Source organism: Lolium rigidum, chromosome 4 (assembly GCF_022539505.1).
Source record: "Lolium rigidum isolate FL_2022 chromosome 4, APGP_CSIRO_Lrig_0.1, whole genome shotgun sequence".
Taxonomy (NCBI): Eukaryota; Viridiplantae; Streptophyta; class Magnoliopsida; order Poales; family Poaceae; genus Lolium; species Lolium rigidum.
The window spans coordinates 145,930,862-145,955,369 of NC_061511.1; the positions used below are offsets into that span (position 1 = coordinate 145,930,862).

The window sequence follows — 24,508 nt, forward strand, 5'->3', positions numbered from 1 at the left end:
CCCTAAATTATTAATTGTTAAAAAAATAACAACATGGCAAGTTCAATATCATTTTTATTTGCAAAGTTATTAATAACTTCATCCATAATGAAGTTATTAATACAAGAACTAATTGACAATTAGGAAACCCTAAGTTCCATAATTGAATTAAGAACACAAAACCATAATTTTATGTGGGATACTAAAACCCTAATCCAAATAGGAACCCTAGCTCCACTATTTCCTTTGAACCCTAATTTACTTCTAAAACCTAAACCCCAAGTTAACATGAGATCATGTTACTTCCTTAGTAGTTATAGATCCATAATTACCGACTAAACGCTTACCTAGTTCACATAAAATAAAGGAACCCTAACACCAACAATTTAGCATCCTATTTATGTAAACTCAACAAACCAAGATAATCAAGTAGGGTTAACCAAGTGTAAACCCTAGATCCTATTACCAAAACAATCATCCTTAACTATCCATGCTCAGCATCACACCATGGTACCAAGTAATCACACCTGAATAAGAACCTTATTTGTGAATCACTCTAAAAGTGCAACACACCCTGAACTGATCATTACCACTCACTAATCCTAAATCATCGGGGTTAGGTCACGCTTAGAGCGATTGCATCTCATACTTATGCATTATTCAATCATTGCCAATCTTTTAAACATCGTCCTTACCAGACGATGATGCTATTTTAGAATTTGGAGTTATTGCGTATCGAAGACCTTGCCTGCATAATCTTGCAGTCAAGAAAGGCAAGTTCATTGCTTGCTCATGTCATTTGAGTATCTTTATCAAATTACTTGCAAAGTACTATGATTACCACTATTGCATAAAAACCAAAACCACTACTTTCATAACTATGAATATGACTATGTGGTTGGCAATGGAACCATGGATTGTGTTGATATGGTGGAGGTTCCATTGCAAGGGTTTATATCCATCTAGGATTAAACAACAAATGTCGTCCAGTGGATTCTTGTGCCGTAATACCCGTGTTAACCATAAGATCCGGAGTGGGACGGAGTAGTCAAAAGTGTTTCCACCTCTCGTTCATCAACGGATGCGCTTTACCGTAGACACTTGTATCTTTCAGGGCAAGCGGTTGGTCGGGGAAGCCTTAAGTCCCCACGGCATAGTCCGTAGACACTTGTCGCTCGAAGAACAAGCGGTTGGCTGGGGAAGCCTTAAGTCCCCACGGTATTGCGGTCTATGATGGGTTGCAGCTACCGGCGAAGGAGTTTGGTTAACGAGTCCCAAACTGTTGTCGTGGTCGGGGTCCACCCGTGAGTGGGAATAATGGGACCGGCGAGGACCCAGGGTCGGGGTATGCAACAAAGGGTGGGTGTTCCAGGTAGCGGAGGAACATGATTGGCTAGACCTTATAACCTCACACCATAGGATGTGTGGACGGGAAGATCACCCGGTTGGCACCAAGGTTAAGATCTCTTATGGGTAAAGCAACACACCTCTGCAGAGTGTAAAGAACCGTGACCTGTCACTCCCTGTTCCGGGATATGGAACTGCGAACGCGGCCGGAAAGGAGCTCCATGAAGTTCTAGTAAACCGGTGAAGGCCGACGGACATAGTTCTTCTGAATAAAAGCAACCTTTTGAAGAAATGGTTATGAAAACCTGCATTGGTATTAGACTTTCTGGTCTAATGCTGTAGCTAGAGCATTAAACACCTCTTTCATATAATGAACTTGTTGAGTACGCTCGTACTCATACCACTCTTAAATCCCCTGCTTAGATATGGAGGCCACGAGGGAGGATCTACAATGCAACTCGAAGACCAAGGAGTCTACAACTACTTCAAGGGAACATGAACCTGTCAGAGGAGTCAGATACCACATCCAACAAGGAGAAAACATAGATTAGCAATAGAAAGGAACTAGCTTCCTAAACCTAGCTCCTATTTAGCTAGAATCTAATCATAGCCTCTATAGCTAGTTAAATACTCTACAAATAGAGTTCGTGATAAGACTAGACTACGAGTCGTTCTTCTGAAGTTTATTTGCAGTTTTACCTCATTGTAAAGTAGGAGGATGTGATGATCTTATGTAATAGAGTCAATGTTGTAATTCTATAGACATGCCTTGGACCCGCATATGTTTCTGTTGTACCACTCTGAGCGATATAATACTAGTGGGACGGTGTTTCATTGGTGTTATATCATACTTGCATACTACACCATGCAAAGGTATGCCGGGTCACCACAAGCTTGGTATCAGAGCAAATGCTTTGACCCTAGGATTAAAACCTTTTAAAGGAGACCTATATGATTGGTAGTGTCTATAGGAAGTTGTCTTAGGTGAACCAAATCTTTTTATGACTTGAGATGGATATTCACTTGAGAATAATCCTCGACACACTTGAGTCAACATTTCTTACCTATATTTCCTAAGTAATGTTAGCTAGCTAACCTCAAATTATGTAGGATACTCTTAAGACCCTAAAATAATTATGAGTAGACCACAGCTTGGTATACAATACATGGTAGTCCAAAGAGAGGATACAACCATAAGGAAGATATCCTAGTGGAAGATGTGTACCAACATATGTTATGATTAAGTAGGAGTTATCCAGACTGGTAATAGGAGTTATATCAATTGATAAAGATAAGCAAGATATCCTACTAGAAGGTATATGCTAAGACAAGTAATGAGTAACTAAAATTTATCTAAACTTGTGAAACAACTGATAGTAAGTGATACAAACAAGTGATATGAGGTAGTATAGACCATGATGAGTCAATCATGGGAGATAAGGAAGAGAGATATGAATAAAATATGATTACTCACATGGTAGAGTTGTTAATCATATATGATTCACCTGAGAATAGTTATGTGATGGACTGGAACATCATAAACATTTGGTAGGAATACAATAAGAAGCCAAGTGCTAAATAATAGTGCAAGATCTATGTTCCAAAACCATGGCAATTGTGCCAGGTATATCAGGACCATAGTCTTATGGTAGAAACACATGGAAGTATAGGAGCTATGTTCTAAAGGTTATGTGTTTATATTAACCAGGTTAGAACTTAGACATATCATGTGAAGTAGTCCTCAACAAAATGGAAGCTAAGTTAGTACTTCCAAAGAAAATTAGGTTAACCACAACTATTCTAGACCACTTTGTTTCAAGTTTATCTCATTGCAAATGTGCAATTAAGGTTAAGTTTGAGACAAATAGTAGAATTCCCTATATTCGTGCTAAGTATCACGATATAAACCTATATTATGTGGTGTTATATACTATACATCTCAGCCTGATGTTTAGAGATGTCTTACTCAACTATATTATATTCAGGCTTATGATGATGTGTATTATAAGCACAAAGCTGAATCTTCTTGGATTTTATTGAATTTTCATTGTTTGACTAGATCCATACATGAAGTTTGACTTTGATATGCAAATGCATGTTGCAATATCAAGTTCTGACTTGATGCTATAGATCTAGAGGGTAATAGTATTCGTGTGAGGAAGCGACGAATTCTGGAAGATTCCGAAGACAAGATGAAGGTTCATCGGAGCAATGAAGTAAAGTTGTGGGAAGTAACCACAATACTCTGAAGTAAGTACAATCAGAAACTCATGCTTACCTCAACAAAGGAGTAATTTAGTACGAAGGAAGCATGAAGGTGAGAAATATAATGATTATGGTGAAGCTGAAGCAGATCCATAGTAATATAGAAGAGGGAATGCATAGGAGATCACTTCGGATACTATATTCATAGTGTCAGTTAGTGGTTTCTTGCAAAATAAACCCTGAAGAGAGGAAGATGACCTATGAAACCATAGCAGATATAAGAAGACCAAAGTTGATATCAGAAGACCACAATTGGTATAGGATCAATTCTGCGAGATAAAGTAGAAGATGTCTCATCCAGTTGATCAGAACCTATAATAGAATCCATTTTTAGATATCAAATAGCCACAGTTGGTATAATAATCACAGCTGGTATCAGTTGGTATTACAAATAGTCCACGATTTAATTAGTTGTAACAAAAGTTTGTGAACAAATAAAGATCTTGTTAGCCAAATAGCTAGATCTATAAACATTTAGTCAAAGGATTCACATTGGATGTCCACAATTGAGTGGATACACCACAAAGTTTCTTCGCAAAACCTTAGAGGAATATAAATTATAAACAAGACCTATACCAATATTCTAGTCATAAGTCCAATAGTTGGAAGAAAAGGAGTTGAAGACCATAAGAAAACTCTAAGGGGTAGAGTAAACATTGATTTGGATGTACAATAACTCAATATTTTGAGCAAGATAGTTGATGAAGGTCTGAACTTAGAGGAAGTTCGATCTTATTTTCATAAGATTATCGAACATTACTTTCAGAAAGATGTCAGACCAGAAGCCGAGATTCATGTCTCAAGGAAGTAAGAGTTGGACAATAACTTGATAAAGTGAGTAATATTTAATCAGAAGTACGAAAGCTCAAGTAAACTAAGGTTAATGAAGTTGGATGAAGAAAATACCGGAGACCAAATATAGCTAAAGAAGGCCAAAGACTGAAGTAGATTGACCATACCAAAACTAAAGTCTATTTGAAAGATTCCTTTCATGGAACCTAAATGAATCAAAACAGTTATTGGTATCAACTATAAACCATGATTGGATGGACTAAATGAGTCTAATCCATTCTTAGGGAAATAAACCATCATGATCATTCCCATGGTAAGTACCTTACAAGTACTATTATTGCAGTTTGGTAGTAAAGGAAAACAAAGACCTATTTACCAATTAGGAGTAAGTTATCAAATTAGTCTTCAGTTAAGACTAGCAACAACAGAAGAAGTCCCAATCCTTGAATCTTCAATGAGAAAGGAAATAAGATTATGATATTGAAAGAAATCAAATAATTAAAGTTAGAAGCCATGGTTCAGAGATAGGTATCGTAGAACTGGAGTAAGAAACTAATGTTCAGAGACAAACCCTAAGGGATTCCAGGAAGAATCTGGACAAGGGATATATTCAATTATATCTAGTGAGATCAATTCGGAGTTCGAGAAAAGTCGTAGTCTGCACAAGTCAGATCCACACTTCGAAAACATGAGAGAGATCAAACTTCGAGGAGGAAGTTTAGTTTAAGGGGTAGAGACTGTAATATCCCAGGTAATGGGGTTACAAAAATAGAGGAAACAGATGTGTGCATTGCATTCATGCATAGAAAATCTGGGGAATTTTCGCGCTTTAAAGTAAAACAGTCACGAGAATCGAAGTTTCACTTGACCTTGGTGGAATTGAAGTAGCTCATCAAGTCAAGCGCTATAAACCTCAATGTGACTTTGTTAAAATCTTGTTTTGGGTAGAGATGATTTGATCTAAGGGGTTAGATCAAATGGAATTAATAATCAACATAACAACACTTTACTCAATGATCAATTGATTGATCTTATTAAAGATCACAACATGATATTCCTTGCCATAACACAAGAAGATCTGTTCAATTACAAAACAAGTAACAATAAAATGGAGAAACCATTCCTGACTTATCTTCTCCATGTCTTAAACTAATCCATGCTCTTATCATAAACCCTATGATATCCATTCTACTTTAATCTTGGAAGCAAGACAAGGAGATCCACTCCAGAAATAGATATTCTTCTCCATTCCAAGTTATTACACATCAAACCTAGAGAGGTGAGAGTTCTATGATAATTATTAAAGAAGCAATAACAAACCTTGAGTTAAACCTTGGATATACATCCAAGTATTCAAATCATCATCTTCAAGACAACCCTAGAAAGAGATAACCATTGATGTTAAACATAGATCTTGATGATCACATCAACCTCTATGGAGCCTAATATTAGGTTAGCATTCAAGTCCTTCCCAAATGAGAGAGCCCATCCATACTAATCCTAGTTCTATCTATTCAAATATCCAAATGGTTAAACCATCAATTCTTGAGGGAACTTTAAGTAAATATCTCAGGCATTCCCTGGGATATAAAACTATTGAGACAACCCTGACCATGACCATCCTAGAAAGTAAAATAGAAGTGATATATCCTAGTTGATCAAGACAATGCTTGATCATGGAAGTGAGAACCCATTCCATTAGAAATAATTTAGGAAGCCAAACCTTGATCATTATAAATTGAGTGATGATCATAAACCCTAAGAACTTGAGGTAAAGATATTTAGAACAAGTTGATCATGCTTAAACCATGATCATGCTCTTGAGGTATGTGAGGATAAGTTAAATCCTAATAGGATAAGTATATGTTACTCACCACATGAAATCACAGGGAGGTAAATAGTAAGCAACCCTAAGCTTATATCCTAACCTTAACTTGTGAACCACTTGGTGATCATAAGTATAACCCTATCACATCTACATTCCACTTATTCTTCACCAAAGAAACATAAGGAAACCATAGAGTAATCTCTATACTTCATATGGTGAGAAACCATCCATCCATATGACCAAAGTTAACTATAAAAAAAGAACTATAACTAATGTAGTTACTTTAATGGTAGAATTGAGAATACTAATAGAAGATAATTGGTAGAAGATAAAACCAATTCTCAGATCCTTAGTAATTAGAGAAGCACATAAGATATGAAGCAAGTAACCATATTACCATGGTTAGGGAGATTAAACCCTAGCCAATGCAATATGATGTCATCCCAATTCTATAAATTAGAATTATATCTCAACCCTAGTTTTTACATCACTATGGTAATCATAATATAAAACCAGGCCATAATTGAGATTCAATCCAAGTGTCATTAGGTAATTATCATTTAAACCCTAATGATTCATTCATCAAATCCTATGCTTCAATTATACAACAAAAGAGCCACCTACTGCTAAAGTCCTATGATTAAACCCATGTGTGGTTAACAACCATTTAACCTTGTAACCAAAATAAACCATGATGGAAACAAATACCTACTTTGATACTCTCAAATATAATGATAGTACTAACCTTGATAATAGGGGTTATGATAAAACTATAAAACCCTAATACATTGGAGCTCACCTAAAATAATATGCAAGTAACTAAATCAAGATCCTAGAAATAATTTGGTACTTAAAGCCCTGCCATTTGGCCATATCCTTGAATTATAAAAAACATTTGGAATTTCAAAAGAATGAGAATGGAAGATTATAATTATTATCTAATATATTTGAATTATTGTGTATGTTGAACCTATCATTATATTAACAATCAAAATAGTATGTCTCAAGTAGAATTATTACTTAAGAGGTAATTGCCAAGTAAGTAGTATTTACAAATACCTGCATGGCAGAATTGAATTCAAATTTGAATTCAACAAATAAGAATACAAAATAGAAAATAAAGAAGAAAAAGAAAAGAGGAGAAAAACCACCTGGAGCTTACCTGGCCGTGGCAGCCCAGCAGCAGCCCATGGTCCAGCTCAGCGAGCAGCCCAACAGAAGCCCACGAACCAGCCCACCAGCAGCCCAACCCACTTACCCGTTCGCTTATCCATCCACGAGGAAGACGTCGTCGTCTTCGTCTCGTTCGTCCCCTGGCACGCTCACTGATCGACACCACGACGAGGAGAGCCACGTCCCGCAGTCGCGCCGCCATCGTTGACCTCCAGAACACGTAGGAGACATTATAAAGAGCGACGAAGCCTCCCTCCGACCCTCTTCATTTTCCTTTTTCTCAAAAAACCCGAAACCCTAGCTCCTAGGCCCCCCAACCGCCGCCGTCAATTACAGCCATCCCGGCGTCCACGAAGTGTCCGTGGAGATGCGCAAGGCCATTCTGAGCATCTCTGCGAGAGGAATTGGTCCGGGGTGATCTCAGTTGGGAGAATTTGGTCGATTTCATCAACAGCAGCTCGCCGGAATCAGTGGCCGTATCGTCGACTCCGACGATCCCGCGCTTCACCGAGCATACCCACGTGTTTATGGTGAGCTAGCGCTTCTCCTGAGCCTAATTTCGCACCCGAGCACCTTCTGTAGCTCCATTTTGGTAGTTGGCCGTGGTTGGCCGCCGCGGAGATGCTCACCGGAGTTGACTCCGGTGACCATTCGCTGGGGGCGCCGCCTACAAATTGTTCAGCGTGTAGTGCTGCGTCTGGCTCGCCCATTCGTCCGTGCCCTACTGACCGGAATCGCCGTCGCCGGCAACAACTGCCTCGCCGGCAGTGTGCTCCTGTGCCTCGTCAGCAGATGGACTTGGTCCACGCCTGTGTGGCAGCTGGCGTGGCCTAAGGCCCACCAGTCAGCCTCTGGGGTAGAATAGCCCGGGTAGTTTTAGCTTTTAGTTTTTAAATTTAAATCCAGAAAAGATCTGCAACTTTGAATTAATTTGTAAAATTCATTTTAACTTAGAAAAAATATAAATGAGATATCAAAATATTCCTGATAATAAGATCTATCCAATAAAAATACAATATGAAATTTTTATTTTTAATAAAAATTTAATTGTTTAATCATTATTAATTAAGTCTTTTATTTTAATTCTAAATACTATAAAAATTCAATAATTAGAAAAACTTTCCAAATTAAATAAAAACCAGTAAATAAATAAAGAAAACATTAAACTAATTTTATTTATTTTAAATTTGATCGATCCTTATTAGAAAAATTTACACCTTGATTAATAATTACCCTAAATTATTAATTGTTAAAAAAATAACAACATGGCAAGTTCAATATCATTTTTATTTGCAAAGTTATTAATAACTTCATCCATAATGAAGTTATTAATACAAGAACTAATTGACAATTAGGAAACCCTAAGTTCCATAATTTTATGTGGGATAATAAAACCCTAATCCAAATAGGAACCCTAGCTCCACTATTTCCTTTGAACCCTAATTTACTTCTAAAACCTAAACCCCAAGTTAACATGAGATCATGTTACTTCCTTAGTAGTTATAGATCCATAATTACCAGCTAAACGCTTACCTAGTTCACATAAAATAAAGGAACCCTAACACCAACAATTTAGCATCCTATTTATGTAAACTCAACAAACCAAGATAATCAAGTAGGGTTAACCAAGTGTAAAACCTAGATCCTATTACCAAAACAATCATCCTTAACTATCCATGCTTAGCATCACACCATGGTGATGAACCCTAATAGTAACCATACCTATTATTTTGCACTACATACCACTGTTCCACTAAACCCTGCTAGTATGAGATAATTATTAAACATCCTATTTAGGAAACCACCATTCCTATTTTAGTGGCTCCAATAGTAAACCCTAGACCACCTCAACCTTAATTGTAATACTTCTTATTCCTTAAGAAGTATATTCTTCACAAAGTTATTCTTTTGAAGTAAAAAAAAGAGTGTTCATCAAACCTATCTAATAGAACCTATAAACCCTAATTGCAATACTTCTTATTACTTAAGAAGTATGTTCTTCAAAATTTATTCTTTTGAAGAAAATAGGAAGTAGCCATCAAACCTGCTTAATAGGATTGATAAACCCTATCCAGTTATCAACAACAAGGTATACCAACCTTGATAACAACTATATATAATGACTTGACTATAATATGCTTCACTAAAACCATATAAGCCCTAGTAGCTGATGAATCCAACATTGTTGGGATCCATCTAATACTTACCCTAGAAACTAGTTGAAAACCATAATAAACCATAGAACTCCACAACCCTGATTATTATACTTGTTCTTTATTAAAGAACATGTTCTTCAAAAGTTATTCTTTTGAAGTATATAATAATCAATCATTAACCATGACATATAGTACTAAAACCAACCACTATTCATTACATGTTAGGATTACACCAAATCTTATTGTTGTGTGCTATTAATGCTATTGTTATGATATATTGCAGCACATGTTTATGGTACCAAGTAATCACACCTGAATAAGAACCTTATTTGTGAATCACTCTAAAAGTGCAACACACCCTGAACTGATCATTACCAATCACTAATCCTAAATCATCGGGGTTAGGTCACGCTTAGAGCGATTGCATCTCATACTTATGCATTATTGCATCATTGCCAATCTTTTAAACATCGTCCTTACCAGACGATGATGCTATTTCAGAATTTGGAGTTATTGCGTATCGAAGACCTTGTCTGCATAATCTTGCAGCTCAAGAAAGGCAAGTTCATCGCTTGCTCATGTCATTTGAGTATCTTTATCAAATTACTTGCAAAGTACTATGATTACCACTATTGCATAAAAACCAAAACCACTACTTTCATAACTATGAATATGACTATGTGGTTGGCAATGGAACCATGGATTGTGTTGATATGGTGGAGGTTCCATTGCAAGGGTTTATATCCATCTAGGATTAAACAACAAATGTCGTCCAGTGATTCTTGTGCCGTAATACCCGTGTTAACCATAAGATCCGGAGTGGGACGGAGTAGTCAAAAGTGTTTCCACCTCTCGTTCATCAACGGATGCGCTTTACCGTAGACACTTGTATCTTTCAGGGCAAGCGGTTGGCTGGGGAAGCCTTAAGTCCCCACGGTATTGCGGTCTATGATGGGTTGCAGCTACCGGCGAAGGAGTTTTGTTAACGAGTCCCAAACTGTTGTCGTGGTCGGGGTCCACCCGTGAGTGGGAATAATGGGACCGGCGAGGACCCAGGGTCAGGGTATGCAACAAAAGGGTGGGTGTTCGAGGTAGCGGAGGAACATGATTGGCTAGACCTTATACCGGGCCTCACACCATAGGAAGTGTGGAGGGGAAGATCACCCGGTTGGCACCAAGGTTAAGATTTCTTATGGGTAAAGCAACACACCTCTGCAGAGTGTAAAGAACCGTGACCTGTCACTCCCTGTTCCGGATATGGAACTGCGAACGCGGCCGGAAAGGAGCTCCATGAAGTTCTAGTAAACCGGTGAAGGCTGACGGACATAGTTCTTCTGAATAAAAGCAACCTTTTGAAGAAATGGTTATGAAAACCTGCATTTGTATTAGACTTTCTGGTCTAATGCTATAGCTAGAGCATTAAACACCTCTTTCCTATAATGAACTTGTTGAGTACGCTCGTACTCATACCACTCTTAAATCCCCTGCTTAGATATGGAGGCCACGAGGGAGGATCTACAATGCAACTCGAAGACCAAGGAGTCTACAACTACTTCAAGGGAACATGAACCTGTCAGAGGAGTCAGATACCACATCCAACAAGGAGAAAACCTAGATTAGCAATAGAAAGGAACTAGCTTCCTAAACCTAGCTCTTATTTAGCTAGAATCTAATCATAGCCTCTATAGCTAGTTAAATACTCTACAAATAGAGTTCGTGATAAGACTAGACTACGAGTCGTTCTTCTGGAGTTTATTTGCAGTTTTACCTCATTGTAAAGTAGGAGGCCGTGATGATCTTATGTAATAGAGTCAATGTTGTAATTCTATAGACATGCCTTGGACCCGCATATGTTTCTGTTGTACCACTCTGAGCGATATAATACTAGTGGGACGGTGTTTCATTGGTGTTATATCAGACTTGCATACTACACCATGCAGTGGTATGCCGGGTCACCACAGATTAGGTTCGCCCTAAGGGCGGATGTTGTTGCCATGTTCAATGCCTCGGTGCTCATCTCTGTTGGCTCGGGTGCTAGCCTCCTGTTTTGGGATGACCCCTGGATCCACGGCCTGTTCATCACGGCGGTGGCACCAGAGGTGCTCAAACTGGTTAAGCCAGGCGTCGTGAAGAGAAGATCTGTACGTGATGGGGTGCTCAATCATGCGTGGGCCAGAGATATTGTGGGAGAGTGTCGGTTGATGCCGTCGTGTAATATCTGCGGCTTTCGGCCACCGTTGCTGATATTCCTCTCAACGACGGGGCTGGTGCCTTTCAGTGGAAGTGGACCGAAGACGGTATTTTCACAGTGCGGTCCGCCTATTGCATGTTCTTCCACGGCACGACCGCCCTCCCCGGCGCGGTGCATGTCTGGAATTCCTTCGCGCCGTTCAAATTCCGCTTTCATGCCTGGCTTTCTCTTCGTGGGAGGTGCTGGACAGCGGACCGTCGGCTTCAGCGCGGCCTTCCCTCTCACGTCATGTGCCCTCTCTGCTCCGTTGCGGCGGAGACGGCGGATCATCTTTCCTTGCATTGTCCCTTCACCCGCTCGGTTTGGGATGGCTTCTCGAGGCGTGCCAGGGTGCATATTCCGGCTCCATCTGACGACAACCATTTGCCGACATCGTGGTCCAATGTGGTGGAGGGGCTATCTAGGGCGGAGGCTAGAGTCACCAATTCCGCTATCATGCTCATCCTGAGATCCCTTTGGCTGGAGCGGAACGCCAGAGTCTTCGAGGACACCGCCTCATCCGCCGATCGTGTTCTTGAGTTAGTGTGTTAGGATCAGGCCCGGCCCTGGGGCAGGGCGAGCGGGGCGGCCGCCCTGGACCTAGAAAATTTAGGGGCCCATTTTCTGGGCTATGCATTACATGTAGCACTAACTGGCCTTCAAGTACGTGCGGACAAGGGCCTGTAGGCAGGAAAATGAGCGCAAGAAATAAGAGAGGCCCGTAGACCGTGACCAGTCGAAGGGTTGTTGAATCACCAGATCAGATCGGTACCTGTATATAGGTACGTACCTTGTACGCTAGTTGCTAAGTGGAAATCGCGACACTCCATCCCAACCCTAGAAACTGCCGCTCGCGGGAGGCGGCCCTCGCTGTCTCCCGACCTGAGACTGCAATGAAATGCCGGAACAGGCACGGAGTGAAATTTGTCCATCGTGACGGTGCCACAACCCACATGACCGATTCTTCACATATAAGTGGTATATTCTATGCCCTAATTCTATGACCTAATTTATGATGATTGTTGATTGTTCTTTGGATTGATGATGATAAATATTGTGTTTTAGTTGGTTCGAAAGGATGACTGATAACCAATGAAGTGTTCATTATTTTGGAGTATACAATATAATTTGTTGACTTAATCTAGTGATTTTTGAACCTTTGCACTTGTTTCTAATTACTATTTTTTTTACATGTCGATGTCGTCAGGTAATATGGAAAGTGCAGTGCATGTGATCTACTAAGCTATTTTTGAGGTAACATTATGCATTACTAGATACTCCCTCCGTTAAAAAAAAAATCCACACTTTTTTTGCATGGTGTTTGATGCACGACTTTGAAAACTAATATATACCAAATTATGTGGTTTCAGAACAAATTATTAATATCGTTGCATTCATCTTGCAAAAAAAATTATACTCGTAGTTGGGGCCTTAGATTCCAGTTTCACCCCGGGCCCTTGAAACCTCAAGACCGGCCCGGATTGGGGCCTTTGGCTTGCTAGTAGACGTGGGTTAGCGAGAGAAGTGGTATAGGTGTTTGGCCGCCCCTTCGGTGCGGCCTGGTGGATGTTCCTGAGCCCGTCCCTGGGTTGTAATCATCTCCTTTATCTTAATGAAATAACGCGCAGATCTCCTGTGGGTTCTCGAAAAAAATTAGCAATTGATATTTGTATTACGAGCTCTAGCAGATCAAATGTGATATATTGCAAAAATGTTGTGATATCATATTTTGCTGGGTCTTCCGCAGAGGCACTATAGAAAAGACCAATACTGTCGTCATGTAACTGTTAGCAGACCGAAGGAACTTTAAATCTAGTGCATAAATGCTACTCCAACTAATTTGGAGGAAAGATCCACGTTGTTGAGACATAGTCGAGAGGAGCCGGATGATCAAAGGAACCAATATATCTCCCTTGGGAGCTTGTGGGGTGAGGTTTCATGCTGAAGACTCGGCCAAAATCGATAAAATAAATTGCATCCGGCTCTACCTCTCCGCGAGCAGAAATAGACTTGCTGAAGCGTTTGCTGATAAAAAGCGCCTGACCCCCTAGTCCACCTGCAGACATTGGAATCCATTTTCTTGCACTCATATTTGCCTTAAAAACCTCCACCTTGTAGTTGAGTTTCACACCATTGAGTTGTCGCCTTACTATGAGAAGGTTACCACATGACTCTAGCAAGTATCGGAAGACCAGAAATCCATGTTCAAATGTGATGCCATCGTCTATCATGCCGTCCCCAGTTTTCCAATTTAGTTCTGTATCCTCATCGTTGTTTGCTGCATCTGCGTCATCATCAATGTTGCTCCATATGACCCGCTCTACGGTAACCGTTGCTTTGTTGTGAACATCATCAAAGGTGATATGGAGGGAGACAAGGTCCTCCTCCTTGGTGATCCCATAGAGTTTATCTCCAAGAAAGGCAACATCGATGATGCTGACGAAGGGAGTTTGATTCAGAAACCACATGCACTTGTTTGACTGTATCAAAATTATCGGACGGTTGCAGTTATTGGTTGTAACTGCGATGAGGTCATCCGGAGTTGATCGCATGAGCACCTTGTAGATACGGAAGAGCTCGGAAGCATCGCCGATGATAGCATCAAGCTTGCGAAGCGACACGGTTGCCTTAGAGAAGGGATTGTGCAGGAAGTAGTTATGCCTTTTCTCGTCATCCACGGAATCGAGGGCGAGCCAGCTGTTGGTTGAGCCGATGCATCTCAAGTTCTCAGGAAAGGAGGCGGTAGGGTGCGGGCCGCAGTCGGAAAATTTGAGAGCCATCTCGTCGAGGAAGAAGCCGCCCGGGAGCACGATCCACGGCCGCCGCCGCGGGGAGAAAATCGAGCGGCAGATGCAGAGCCACGATACATCCGCCGGAGTGTCGGGCGTCTCCATCAAACGACACACCGATTGGACGGACGATTGCTGCCTTCGTGAGGAAACCCTGTACCAGGAGCGGCATACTGGGTCGATCCATGGTAGCTGCGGTGGAGGGGGAGCCGAGTACCAGGAACGGCAAACCGAGCGGAATCGAACGCGGTCAGCTGGGTGAGGAAGGCCGGCGACGACGAGGCCTAGAAGTTCCTGCGGGAGGTCGGACCACGGCGGGGAGGGAGCTGAGCCCCAGGCACGGCACAGCGCGTGGATGCCGTCGATGGCGAGACCAAGGAGCTCATTGGAATACATCGATGATTGGGTGTTGGGATCGAGCTGAGCGATATACGCAGAGAGTCCGGTCGCCGGACGCGCTAAACGGAACTAAATCGATCTATCGTGTAGCCAGCCTGATCGGAAACGAGCCGTGTTCTCCTGGACTTTGCTACGGAATAGATTATCCCACATGTTACTTTCTTTTCTTTTGTATATAGTAAGGCGAATTTCCCTCAAAAAAAAAATAGTAAGGCGAATTCAATTTCAGAAATTTATAACCTCCATTCAGAAATAGTAGAGCCAGCAGTAGGCCCGGCCCTGAGGGGGGGCAGGCGGGGCGGCCGCCCCGGGCCCCTGGGACCAAGGGGCCCCCAAGTTCCAACTAGCGGCGACGTTGGAGGAAGTCAAGCGTGCGCCATTAGAGCAGATCGTTACTTTCTTTTCTCGTACAGTTTCTTTTTGAGTGGATCTTTTCTCGTACAGTTGGGAGGACGACGAAGACGAGAAGGGTTCGGTACGAAGCGTTATGCTGAGCTTGGGCCTTTTTCATTTATCCTTTTCTTTGTTTGGACCTTCTTCCGTTGGTTGGCCCTTTTTTCCCCTTAATTTGCTACCAAGACTTCAGGTGCAATTGGGCCCCACGTGCTGGACCGTGGTTGCAAGATATCAATCCCAGAAATGTTTGTCTCAACAGAAAAAAAATCGAATCCAAGAAATGCAATGACGATCAGCTCAGAAGAAAAATGGAAATGCAAATTTTCCTACTAAAAACCGTCATATGAATTTTCTTTTTTCATCTCACAAAGAAAGGAATGCAAAAGGCCATATGGCTATGTACGGATTTAATTCTCAGTCTACGAGGTAGTGCATGACACGGTTCATCTGTTTATTTGACAAGAACTGGAGACTACCAATCACCAACACTCCGCCATGACCACTATGGTTTTAGACGAAGTCGACATGATATTGGAGAAAATTTTAATACACTATGCATAAATTATGTGATATAGATGTTGCTTTTATATGCATTTTTGTATAAAATTCCTTATATACATATATAAATATTTTTCATTTTATAAGGCCCGGATTGAAGAACGATAGGATTGATAATTTTGTTTTCCCACTTTTCAGAATAAGGAAAAAAGGCTACTTGGTCATTTCACATGCGTCATCACATATTTCGTCGTCATTGGGTGACAAGTTCTCTCATGGTGGTTTCAAACATCCATATCGTCAACAGTTAAAAGAAATATAAGTTTATCAAGTCACAATAATATATATTGATTATTTAAACTAATAGCTATAACTTTTAGGTTATAAATGTGTTTGGAGTAACATTTGTTTATGCTACAAATATTAATTACTATTTTAATAATAGTATTAGGGGCCCTAAATTGTGATTTTGCCCCGGGCCCCCGAAATCTCAGGACCGGCGCCTGGCAGTAGCTTAAAAGCACCACAATTGAGGCGAAATATACCAAACGATCAACTTCTCAGTTTCCAAAACGAGTCCCCTCGCTGTGAGTAAGTTGGTTAAAAAGAGGGGTGCTTAATAGACAATTCATGATTTTTCAGATATACATTAAGCATACTTTCTTCCAAGTAAAATAGTGAAAAACATTTGTATCACTACAGGAACCAGCCAAGGGGCCGATGGCCGGCAGCCGTTGGCACAGGATCAACTGCCGTCGGCCCACGCCTGTGCCGATGGCTACCGTCGGCACACCGCCGTCGGCACAATATCGCCTCGGCACAGACCCTGTTGCCGTCGGCACAGCCTTTGCCGTCGGCACAGATGTCAGCCCGACGGTCAGACGACGTCGTCGGCACAGTAGCCGTCGGCACAGTCAGCGTGGGGCCCGCAAAGCGTCTAACGGCAGTTAGGCCAGGAAGGGTGCTGTGCCGACGGCCAAGCCGTCGGCCCAGATCCATCGGCCCAGACACGCCGCCGCCCGCTCCGCGCGGATGCTGGGCACCACCTTCCTGTGCCTGCCATTTGGCACGTCCAGGGGGCTGTGCCGACGGCTATGCCGTCGGCATAGACCATACCATTTGGTTTTCCGCGTTATTTTCTGGCACAACACAGCAAGCACAACACAAATCTTATATATATTTATTTACTAATTGGAGACTCCCTACTAGCCATCCCGTTAATCCTAGAAGTTAAACTAATCTATCCATCCAATCTCCCCATTAGCTATCTACAGTCGTCGGATGAAGTAGCTAAAGAGTCCTCGCGTTTTATCTCACCTGCACGTGTCCTGAAGAAAAAACTTCCACAACGTCGAACGTGTTCCTGCACATCCCTAACCCTAGGCAGCGCTGTGGAGTTGGAGCGCAGGCCTGGGGAGGTGTTCACCGGGGAAGTTGGAGCAGGACTAGGCGGACACCCAGAGCTCCTTCCCGGTGGAAGCAGGTAGCGGCCGGCGCGGAACCTAACACAACTGCACGTCTCCGGCCGGCGGCCGCGTCGCCTTCTGGAGGTAACAAGTTATTCATAAGCTTATTCCATCAATCGCTCGATGGCTGGCATCTTCCAAGCAAGATGTAGAGAAGTGGAAATTTTCCCATGCCCCAGAACCCTGCCTCTTGGTGCGGCATCAAGTTACTTCTTCACCTGAGACGCCAGAAGACGCTGCACTAGCTGTCTCCTCCCTCACGGCAATCCATGGCTGCTCTGACCTTTCCTGCACTTCTCATCAATAAATAGCCTCTCCTAGCACAGCCACATCGGACATGGAAGGACTTATGAATCCAGTCATCGGATGCAATTAATTAGATCTACTAGCAGGTTTGGTCTACTGCTACACCTTAATCCCCTGTGTTCCTAGCTATTTAGATCGATGATACTTGATGGATGGATTTGAAAGTTGGATTCAGTGCACGTTCTGATGCTTATGCCAGTTATACATTATACCTCCCATTACCTGTTTGATGTTCCCGATCGTAGGTAAATATTCACTTGGTACGCAGAACCTACCGTCAGGTCACAATTCGGTAAAAGAAAAAGAACTACATAGACATTCATGATAAGGATATTCATTTTTTTAGTCAAATAATGTCTAAACTTCCCTTCAAAGTTTTAATTATTTATTTGGACATTGGTTTACCAATAAACTAATCTTTTCAGATGTTGAATTAATTTATAGTTATGGACACTTTTCTGAAATGGGGGGAATGTCACAGTGTAGACAGCTCGGGAAAACAAGATTTTGCATTGGTGCAGCAAATATTATTTATTAACACTATTTCAAAAGATGGGATTGCATGTAAAAATCTACAGGATCATAATTTTATTATCCATCATGTTTTGTTATCTAACATTTTTCTTCAGGATTTTTTTTCTTCAGATAACCCACTTTGTCTTATACTTCCTTAACTCGGTGGGAAAGTGAAGATATATGGGACTCTGTATATTCTTGCTTCATAAACTTCTCCTAGATCCACTACTCAGCTTTGGATATAATGTGACATTCCTAAATGAGACGACCATACGGATATTAGTGTATTATCGGCATATATAAGTTATAGTTGCAATTTGCACTAATATTTGGAATGAAATGCACATTTCATATATATCAGATTAACAGGGTTGTTTGATGCTCGGAAATTATTTTTTGGCTCTACATTTATTACTATTTATCAGACATTACTCAAGTTATACATTTACTATAGGTTCTATTTACGGCATCAAGCATGGAATTTAAAAGCACATATTTTTACCTATGTGAATTTTCATGTTCAGTATATATTCTCTTTATAGTTGGCCGAACTAAAGTATGCAGTAGTCATGGTTTCTGAATTCGACTGGCAAGTTTATCATGAGAAATGTCTGGATCCTTAGGATGTGTGCTAACGTGAACTTTGTACTATTATTTATCCCCGCCATTGAAAAATTTCATATATTATATTCCTTTATTCAAAATTGACAGTTTATGTATTAAAACACAATATTTTACCATAAGACTTCAATGTGACAGGTTGTACAAAAACTCGGTTGATTGACTTCCAGGCCCCACTAAAGCCCTCAAGCAGCTTTGCTAATAATGGGTTTCTCAATGTGTTGATTAGTTTTTTAGTAGTCAGGGGCGTGAGCATAAATTGTACAACTCGGTTTGTTCATGGATGTGTGTATTTGACGTGAACTACTGTGAACATTGTTTAATTCATACAAGAGAATTGCACCCATTAAGCATTGTAGTCAAAGCTCGCACAACATCAGGATCAGGCTCCTCTGAACGATGCTGGCGCTGGCTACGAACTGGCCGAGAAGAAGAACCATCCATACCACCTCAAGACTGTCCCTCCCTACGCCATCTTGGCCCAACAGTAGCAGAGGATGATTGAACAACTGACCGAAAAACTACATTGCGAACACCTTCATCATCTGAAGATTCACACACACCCAATGTACAGGAAGAGAGACCCGGACACCACAACAACCAGTGTGCATGCGATGGTACTTTTTTACTCAACCGCTTATTACACTCCTGATACCAACACGAAGCAGCAGAGTAGTTGCAAATAAGGTGAGGGCCACTGTAGTAAGATCTGCCACGCCAAGCGGCTGCAAAACAGGAGAAGCAAGCAGTCCTTAAAGATAGAAGAAACCATCGCGGAAGAGTAGACAAAAGACCAAAGAGAAAAAGAAATGCTGCTGTTTTTCACAAAGCCAACAAAACTCGGGCCAACTGAAAATTAGGTACCGCACCTGCACAACCAACACAGGAAACATGAAAAATAGATCAGAATGATGCAACACGTAGGATGCGTGGAAAAAGCGGGAAAGGGATTAATAAACAGCCAACAAAATATAATTAAGGTACCACAGCCAGCATCTATCCAGACAGTCTATATCTAGCATAACTGTTAGCAGATTCTAGCTTAGTTCATCACGGCCAGCTGTCTTAATGGAGAAACTCAATCTGAAATGATATTTTTTAGAGCATAAACAATGCTACCAGCTCAGAAGGTGCAGCAAGATGATGCAGGCAACAATTGTACATAAGCTACCATGCTCCAAATAGAAACCCTCAAGGGACAATCACATAATAAGAGCAGTAAAAGAAAGCTCCATAACTATCTGTCATTCCATCTATTTTCCTCTTGATCTTACTTCCCCGTGGGGTGCAGCATGCTCAGAGAAATCGAAGGTCACAGCAAGACCCAATAGATAGATACACTAATTTAAATGAACTGGTGAGATTATATATTCCTTACGATCTGGAGAGCACCGTAAATGTACCGTAGAAGCACATCTGTACCTTCTATTTTAACTATCGATCAACCTGCAATGCCCATATCATCCTCCTGAACAACTGGCAACTAATTTTGTCATGGTGCCTTTGTCTCAAATTGCTGAAGCACGCGTTGGAATGCTTCATTGTTTGAAATTGGTGTAGCACTGCACCTTAACATTTGACGGTAAGCCTCTTGTGAAGCAACTTCTACTCGTAAACATTTCCTGTATCCCTTGAGTACGTATCCCTTGAAGAGGCAGCATGCTCTTGCTGCACTGACTTTGACTGATTGCATGTACTGCAGAACTAAAATTTGCTACATATTTTTGAATATTCAACTGGAATTCATATTCATGACTGAAACACATAAGAACCGTGTACGTAGAGCATAGCGGCATACTCAAAGCAAAATTTGGACTGTACATCGATAGTATGAACCTGAAGCGAACATCTACAATGACTTACTGTACTGATGTGACAGCTATAATCTGTTTTCTCGTTTATACAGTGAAAACTAAATTAGGAGTCTGTTTTCTCCTATTTCATAAATCATACTCCAATTGCTTACTACTGCAGACAAAGGAAATCTAAATGGAAGGAACATTTAGGTAGGTAATATTGTTGTGCAAGTAATTAAAGATTGAATAAAAGATGGTAGTTACTGACAATATGACCTAATGATCAAAATAATCAATACCAAGGATTTCTTGGACCATCTTCTCCTTAGATAACCACATCTGATTCTTGCCTCTATTTAGAAGTACCATAATTACTGCCTGTAAAAATCCGAACCATGCAAGATGTTCTATAAGGATCGGGTTTCTTTTTGGAATAGGAGCCTTGGAGTGTTTGATGATGTCTGGGATCAAAATAGACCACATCCAAGCCATGGTGGGCTTCTGGGCATCCTCACCACACTGGAAAGAGGAAAGAGGAGGTGACATAGCCGGTGGTACAGGAAGAAGGGAAAATATGAGGTACCATAGAGCAGACTGCACGTGCGTTGGAGGGGGGAGAGAGAGAGAGCACAAACCATAATCCAGCCTTCTGCTACTCCCAGCGTGCAGCCCCTCACCACCGTCGCTGCAGAAAGAGTAGAAGATTAGAGGCAAATGAAGAAAGAGGGAAAGAGACCTGGAGGGAGGCCTGATCACTTGGGTGGAAGCGAGGCGCCGCCTCTTCCCTTGCTGTCGGTGAACATCGTAACCTCTATCCCTTCAATGGATCGGATTTGATTCCCATCGGTGGACGGCACGGTCTCCACTATCAGAGATGAGGCTCCTGGCGGCGGCGGAGGCGCAGCGGGCGGGTACGATGCAGGAGGCGGCGGCGATGTACGCCCAGCTCCAGACCTTGTCAAGGACCACGACCTCCTCTGGCTGAAGCATCGAGATGATGCCCCTAGCGGCGGCGCACGCACGGTGGGCGGGTGCAGCGCTGGCACGATGAGGGCGCTGGAGCGGGATTGCTTGAGGGGGAGGCCGAGGAGGCGTGGAGCGACGGTTGTGGGGAGGGGAGATCATGGCGTCGGTCCCGAGGAGGATGCGGGGAAGGGATGGGGAACTGATTTCTCGTTGTTGTTTTACGTGTTAAGCGGTGGAGTTTCTCGATTCATCCGCACCGTTTTGGTAGGAGATCGATACAAATCTGAAGCTGCCGGTTGCCGGTTGCCGGTCATCCATATCTTTCAGAAAAAAAAGAAGGAGAAAGAGGAGGGCAGGAAAGAGGAGACGTGCCACCACGTGATAGGCCAAAGACAGCAGAAATTAGGCCATAAACAGTAGTCAAGGCAAGCGGAGCGCTCTAAATCAGCCACCCTTTATATAGGGATAATTAAAGTTGGTTTTCAAAATAACTAGATAGTGGTCAATGTATATGAAAAATGTGTAGTGCATGACTTCTGCTGATACTATTTGACATCTATGGTAACTATATGGGAAAAACAAATAAGAGACAGTGGGTGTGGTGTATTCAATTTTGAATATCAAATCCTACATGTTTACAGGAGCATTCATATAATTCAATTGTTTACTGTACTTATGAATGTTGTATGGCAGATAAGAAAACGTTATTCGGTGATTTTCAAATAAGATGAACCTAGACCTGCTGGATAACTTATGTTGAACTTAAATAGCATATCATTGTATTGTGAGGTGAGGTTAATTAATATAAAACATATGCTTTAATCTGCACGTACATCAACTTGAATCATTTAGGCCACCAAGTACTTCACATTTATCCTTTTCATAGTGGATGTGGACAAGGGACTATTATTTGGGTTAAAGCATGCACCTCCTTGAAATATTCGAAGTTATTATACACCATTAGAATTATAGCGTCTGACAATGGACGTGGACAAAGGACTGATCTATGTTTTTTTTGTCTGAGAACCTGTATCTATGAGATATTGGAAGTGCTGTGCACCATTGGAGCTACAGTGTCCAAATCTATATTTTCTCAAAAGATCTCATGCACCTTTACTTTGTGCCTTCAAATGCATTTCATGAACTTGATGTAGAAACTCCGGTGTACACTTTACACTCACGTTGTACCTTCCATAGACCTAATCTGACCAGGAAGATGAGAAGGCTATAGGTAATCGTTCATGTGGGATCATATGTACCAGTGATTAAATTTACATTTATATAGGAGTATGGAACTTTAGCAATTGATATAGATGTCATGGCAAGTCGGAACAGAGGAACTTATAGAATCATGTAAATATTATATTTCACTATTTAGGCATTTCCAGTATTTCAATTGAAAATAATATTCCTACTAATATATTTTAATATTTTCTAGAGGAACTTAAATGTCATCTATTGGAGTCATAAAGAGACCTGGACCATATATATGTATCGATATATCTACTATGGCCCTTTAGAATATCTACTATTATCATGAGAATGTATTATTTTTAAGCTATAATTTTATGTTAAATTCTGCAATGTTAAACATGTAAAGGAATCGGGACAAATTATGTATTCATTAATGTCCATATGAAATTTACATTGGTAAAACAAGATTATTATATTTGTTTCGGAGTCGCAAGCCCGTGCTGGTGCACGGGTTGATGACTAGTAGCAGTAATTTACATTGAAATTTATCACAAATGTTGCACAACACATAATCATCATCGTCATCATATCAAATGTAGCAACAACATCATCGTGATACAAATATGTGGCATGTAGCACACACGATCATCATACATCGTCGACACATGGCACACACGATCGACGCACACCCGCTAGACACCTAGCTAAGGGAAACTAAGATCAGGGGAACCAACCAAGTTCCGTACTCGTCCATTCATGCGTCCGGCTTTTGTCGAGGTGGACCGACGTAGAACCATGGCCTGAACCATCGACAGCAGAAGAAAACCCTGAAGCACCGGGAGAATGGCGGCAGGGGTGCATCGGTGTGCCCTCGCGCGACGAACCAGGAGAGGGTCGGTTCCGCGAACTTCCCGTGCCCTACATGTTTGACAAGAGTTAGCATCTTAGACATGCGAAAGGAAAGCGGTGAAAGCATCTTAGACAATGGTTAGGCACAGGACTTACCGGAGTCCGTGCGTAGTATGTGGCCGCGAAAGCTTCCCTCGATGGGCACACTGGAGTCGGCCCCGGCCTAGCTGCCTCTTCTTCCGGAAGTGCGATCGTCTCTCCAGTCAAGAAGAACGTCCTGAGCGCCTGCAAGATAGTTTAGATGTCAAGCGCTGCAGATAAAAAAAAAAAGGGGAGGTGGGACTTGTCATGTCTTTGAACCATAAAAGATTGGAACTTACACGACTCGTCGCCTCCTGGTACTCTTCCCAAGACGCTCTCTTGAGGTCCCACTCTGCTACAACCGTCAAATACTTCTCATAAGTGGCCGCGTAGGCGGCCTCAAAGTTAGCCTACAATTTCCAAGAAAAGGAGTCATGTCAATTTAGCCATTCAGGAATGAATGTTGGAAAGAAGATGGAAATGAGAAAACTTACATCCGTACGACGGTGTCGAGGAGGCGCGATCGGTGGGTCGCCGGTGGTGAGGGTAGACCTGATCTACGTGAGGGTCCTCTGCGGCTTGATCACCCCACTAAGAAGCTTCGTGCGGCCATGCTCCGCGCCGCTCCCCGCCACCATAATCGTCGTCAAGTCAGTCTCCTGCTCAATAGGATCATCCACCTCTGGATGAAGACCCTTGAACACCGAGCAGTACTTCTCCAACTCCTCTTCGGCATAGCCGAAGTACTCGGGCAGCGAGAGCTGAGGCTGGCTCAGATCTGGCTGCTTCAGCTTCATCTTCTGCCACCCTCCCACCTCGGTGAGAGGCTCCCCGAGTTCCGCCTCCTGCACAGCAAGAGAA

The 24,508-nt window shown here is 41.8% G+C and overlaps 1 protein-coding gene across 1 annotated transcript; it reads right to left on the reverse strand.

The window, feature by feature from the left end:
- Positions 1–13,605: 13,605 nt before the first annotated feature.
- Positions 13,606–14,955, reverse strand: LOC124647590. Its single transcript, XM_047187506.1, has one exon. The coding sequence runs from the start codon at positions 14,953–14,955 to the stop codon at positions 13,606–13,608; it is 1,350 nt and encodes a 449-aa protein (XP_047043462.1).
- Positions 14,956–24,508: the final 9,553 nt, after the last annotated feature.

Excerpts from the sequence above, each read along its gene's own strand:
- LOC124647590 (XM_047187506.1), bottom strand. The coding sequence starts at position 14,955 with ATGTATTCCAATGAGCTCCTTGGTCTCGCCATCGACGGCATCCACGCG.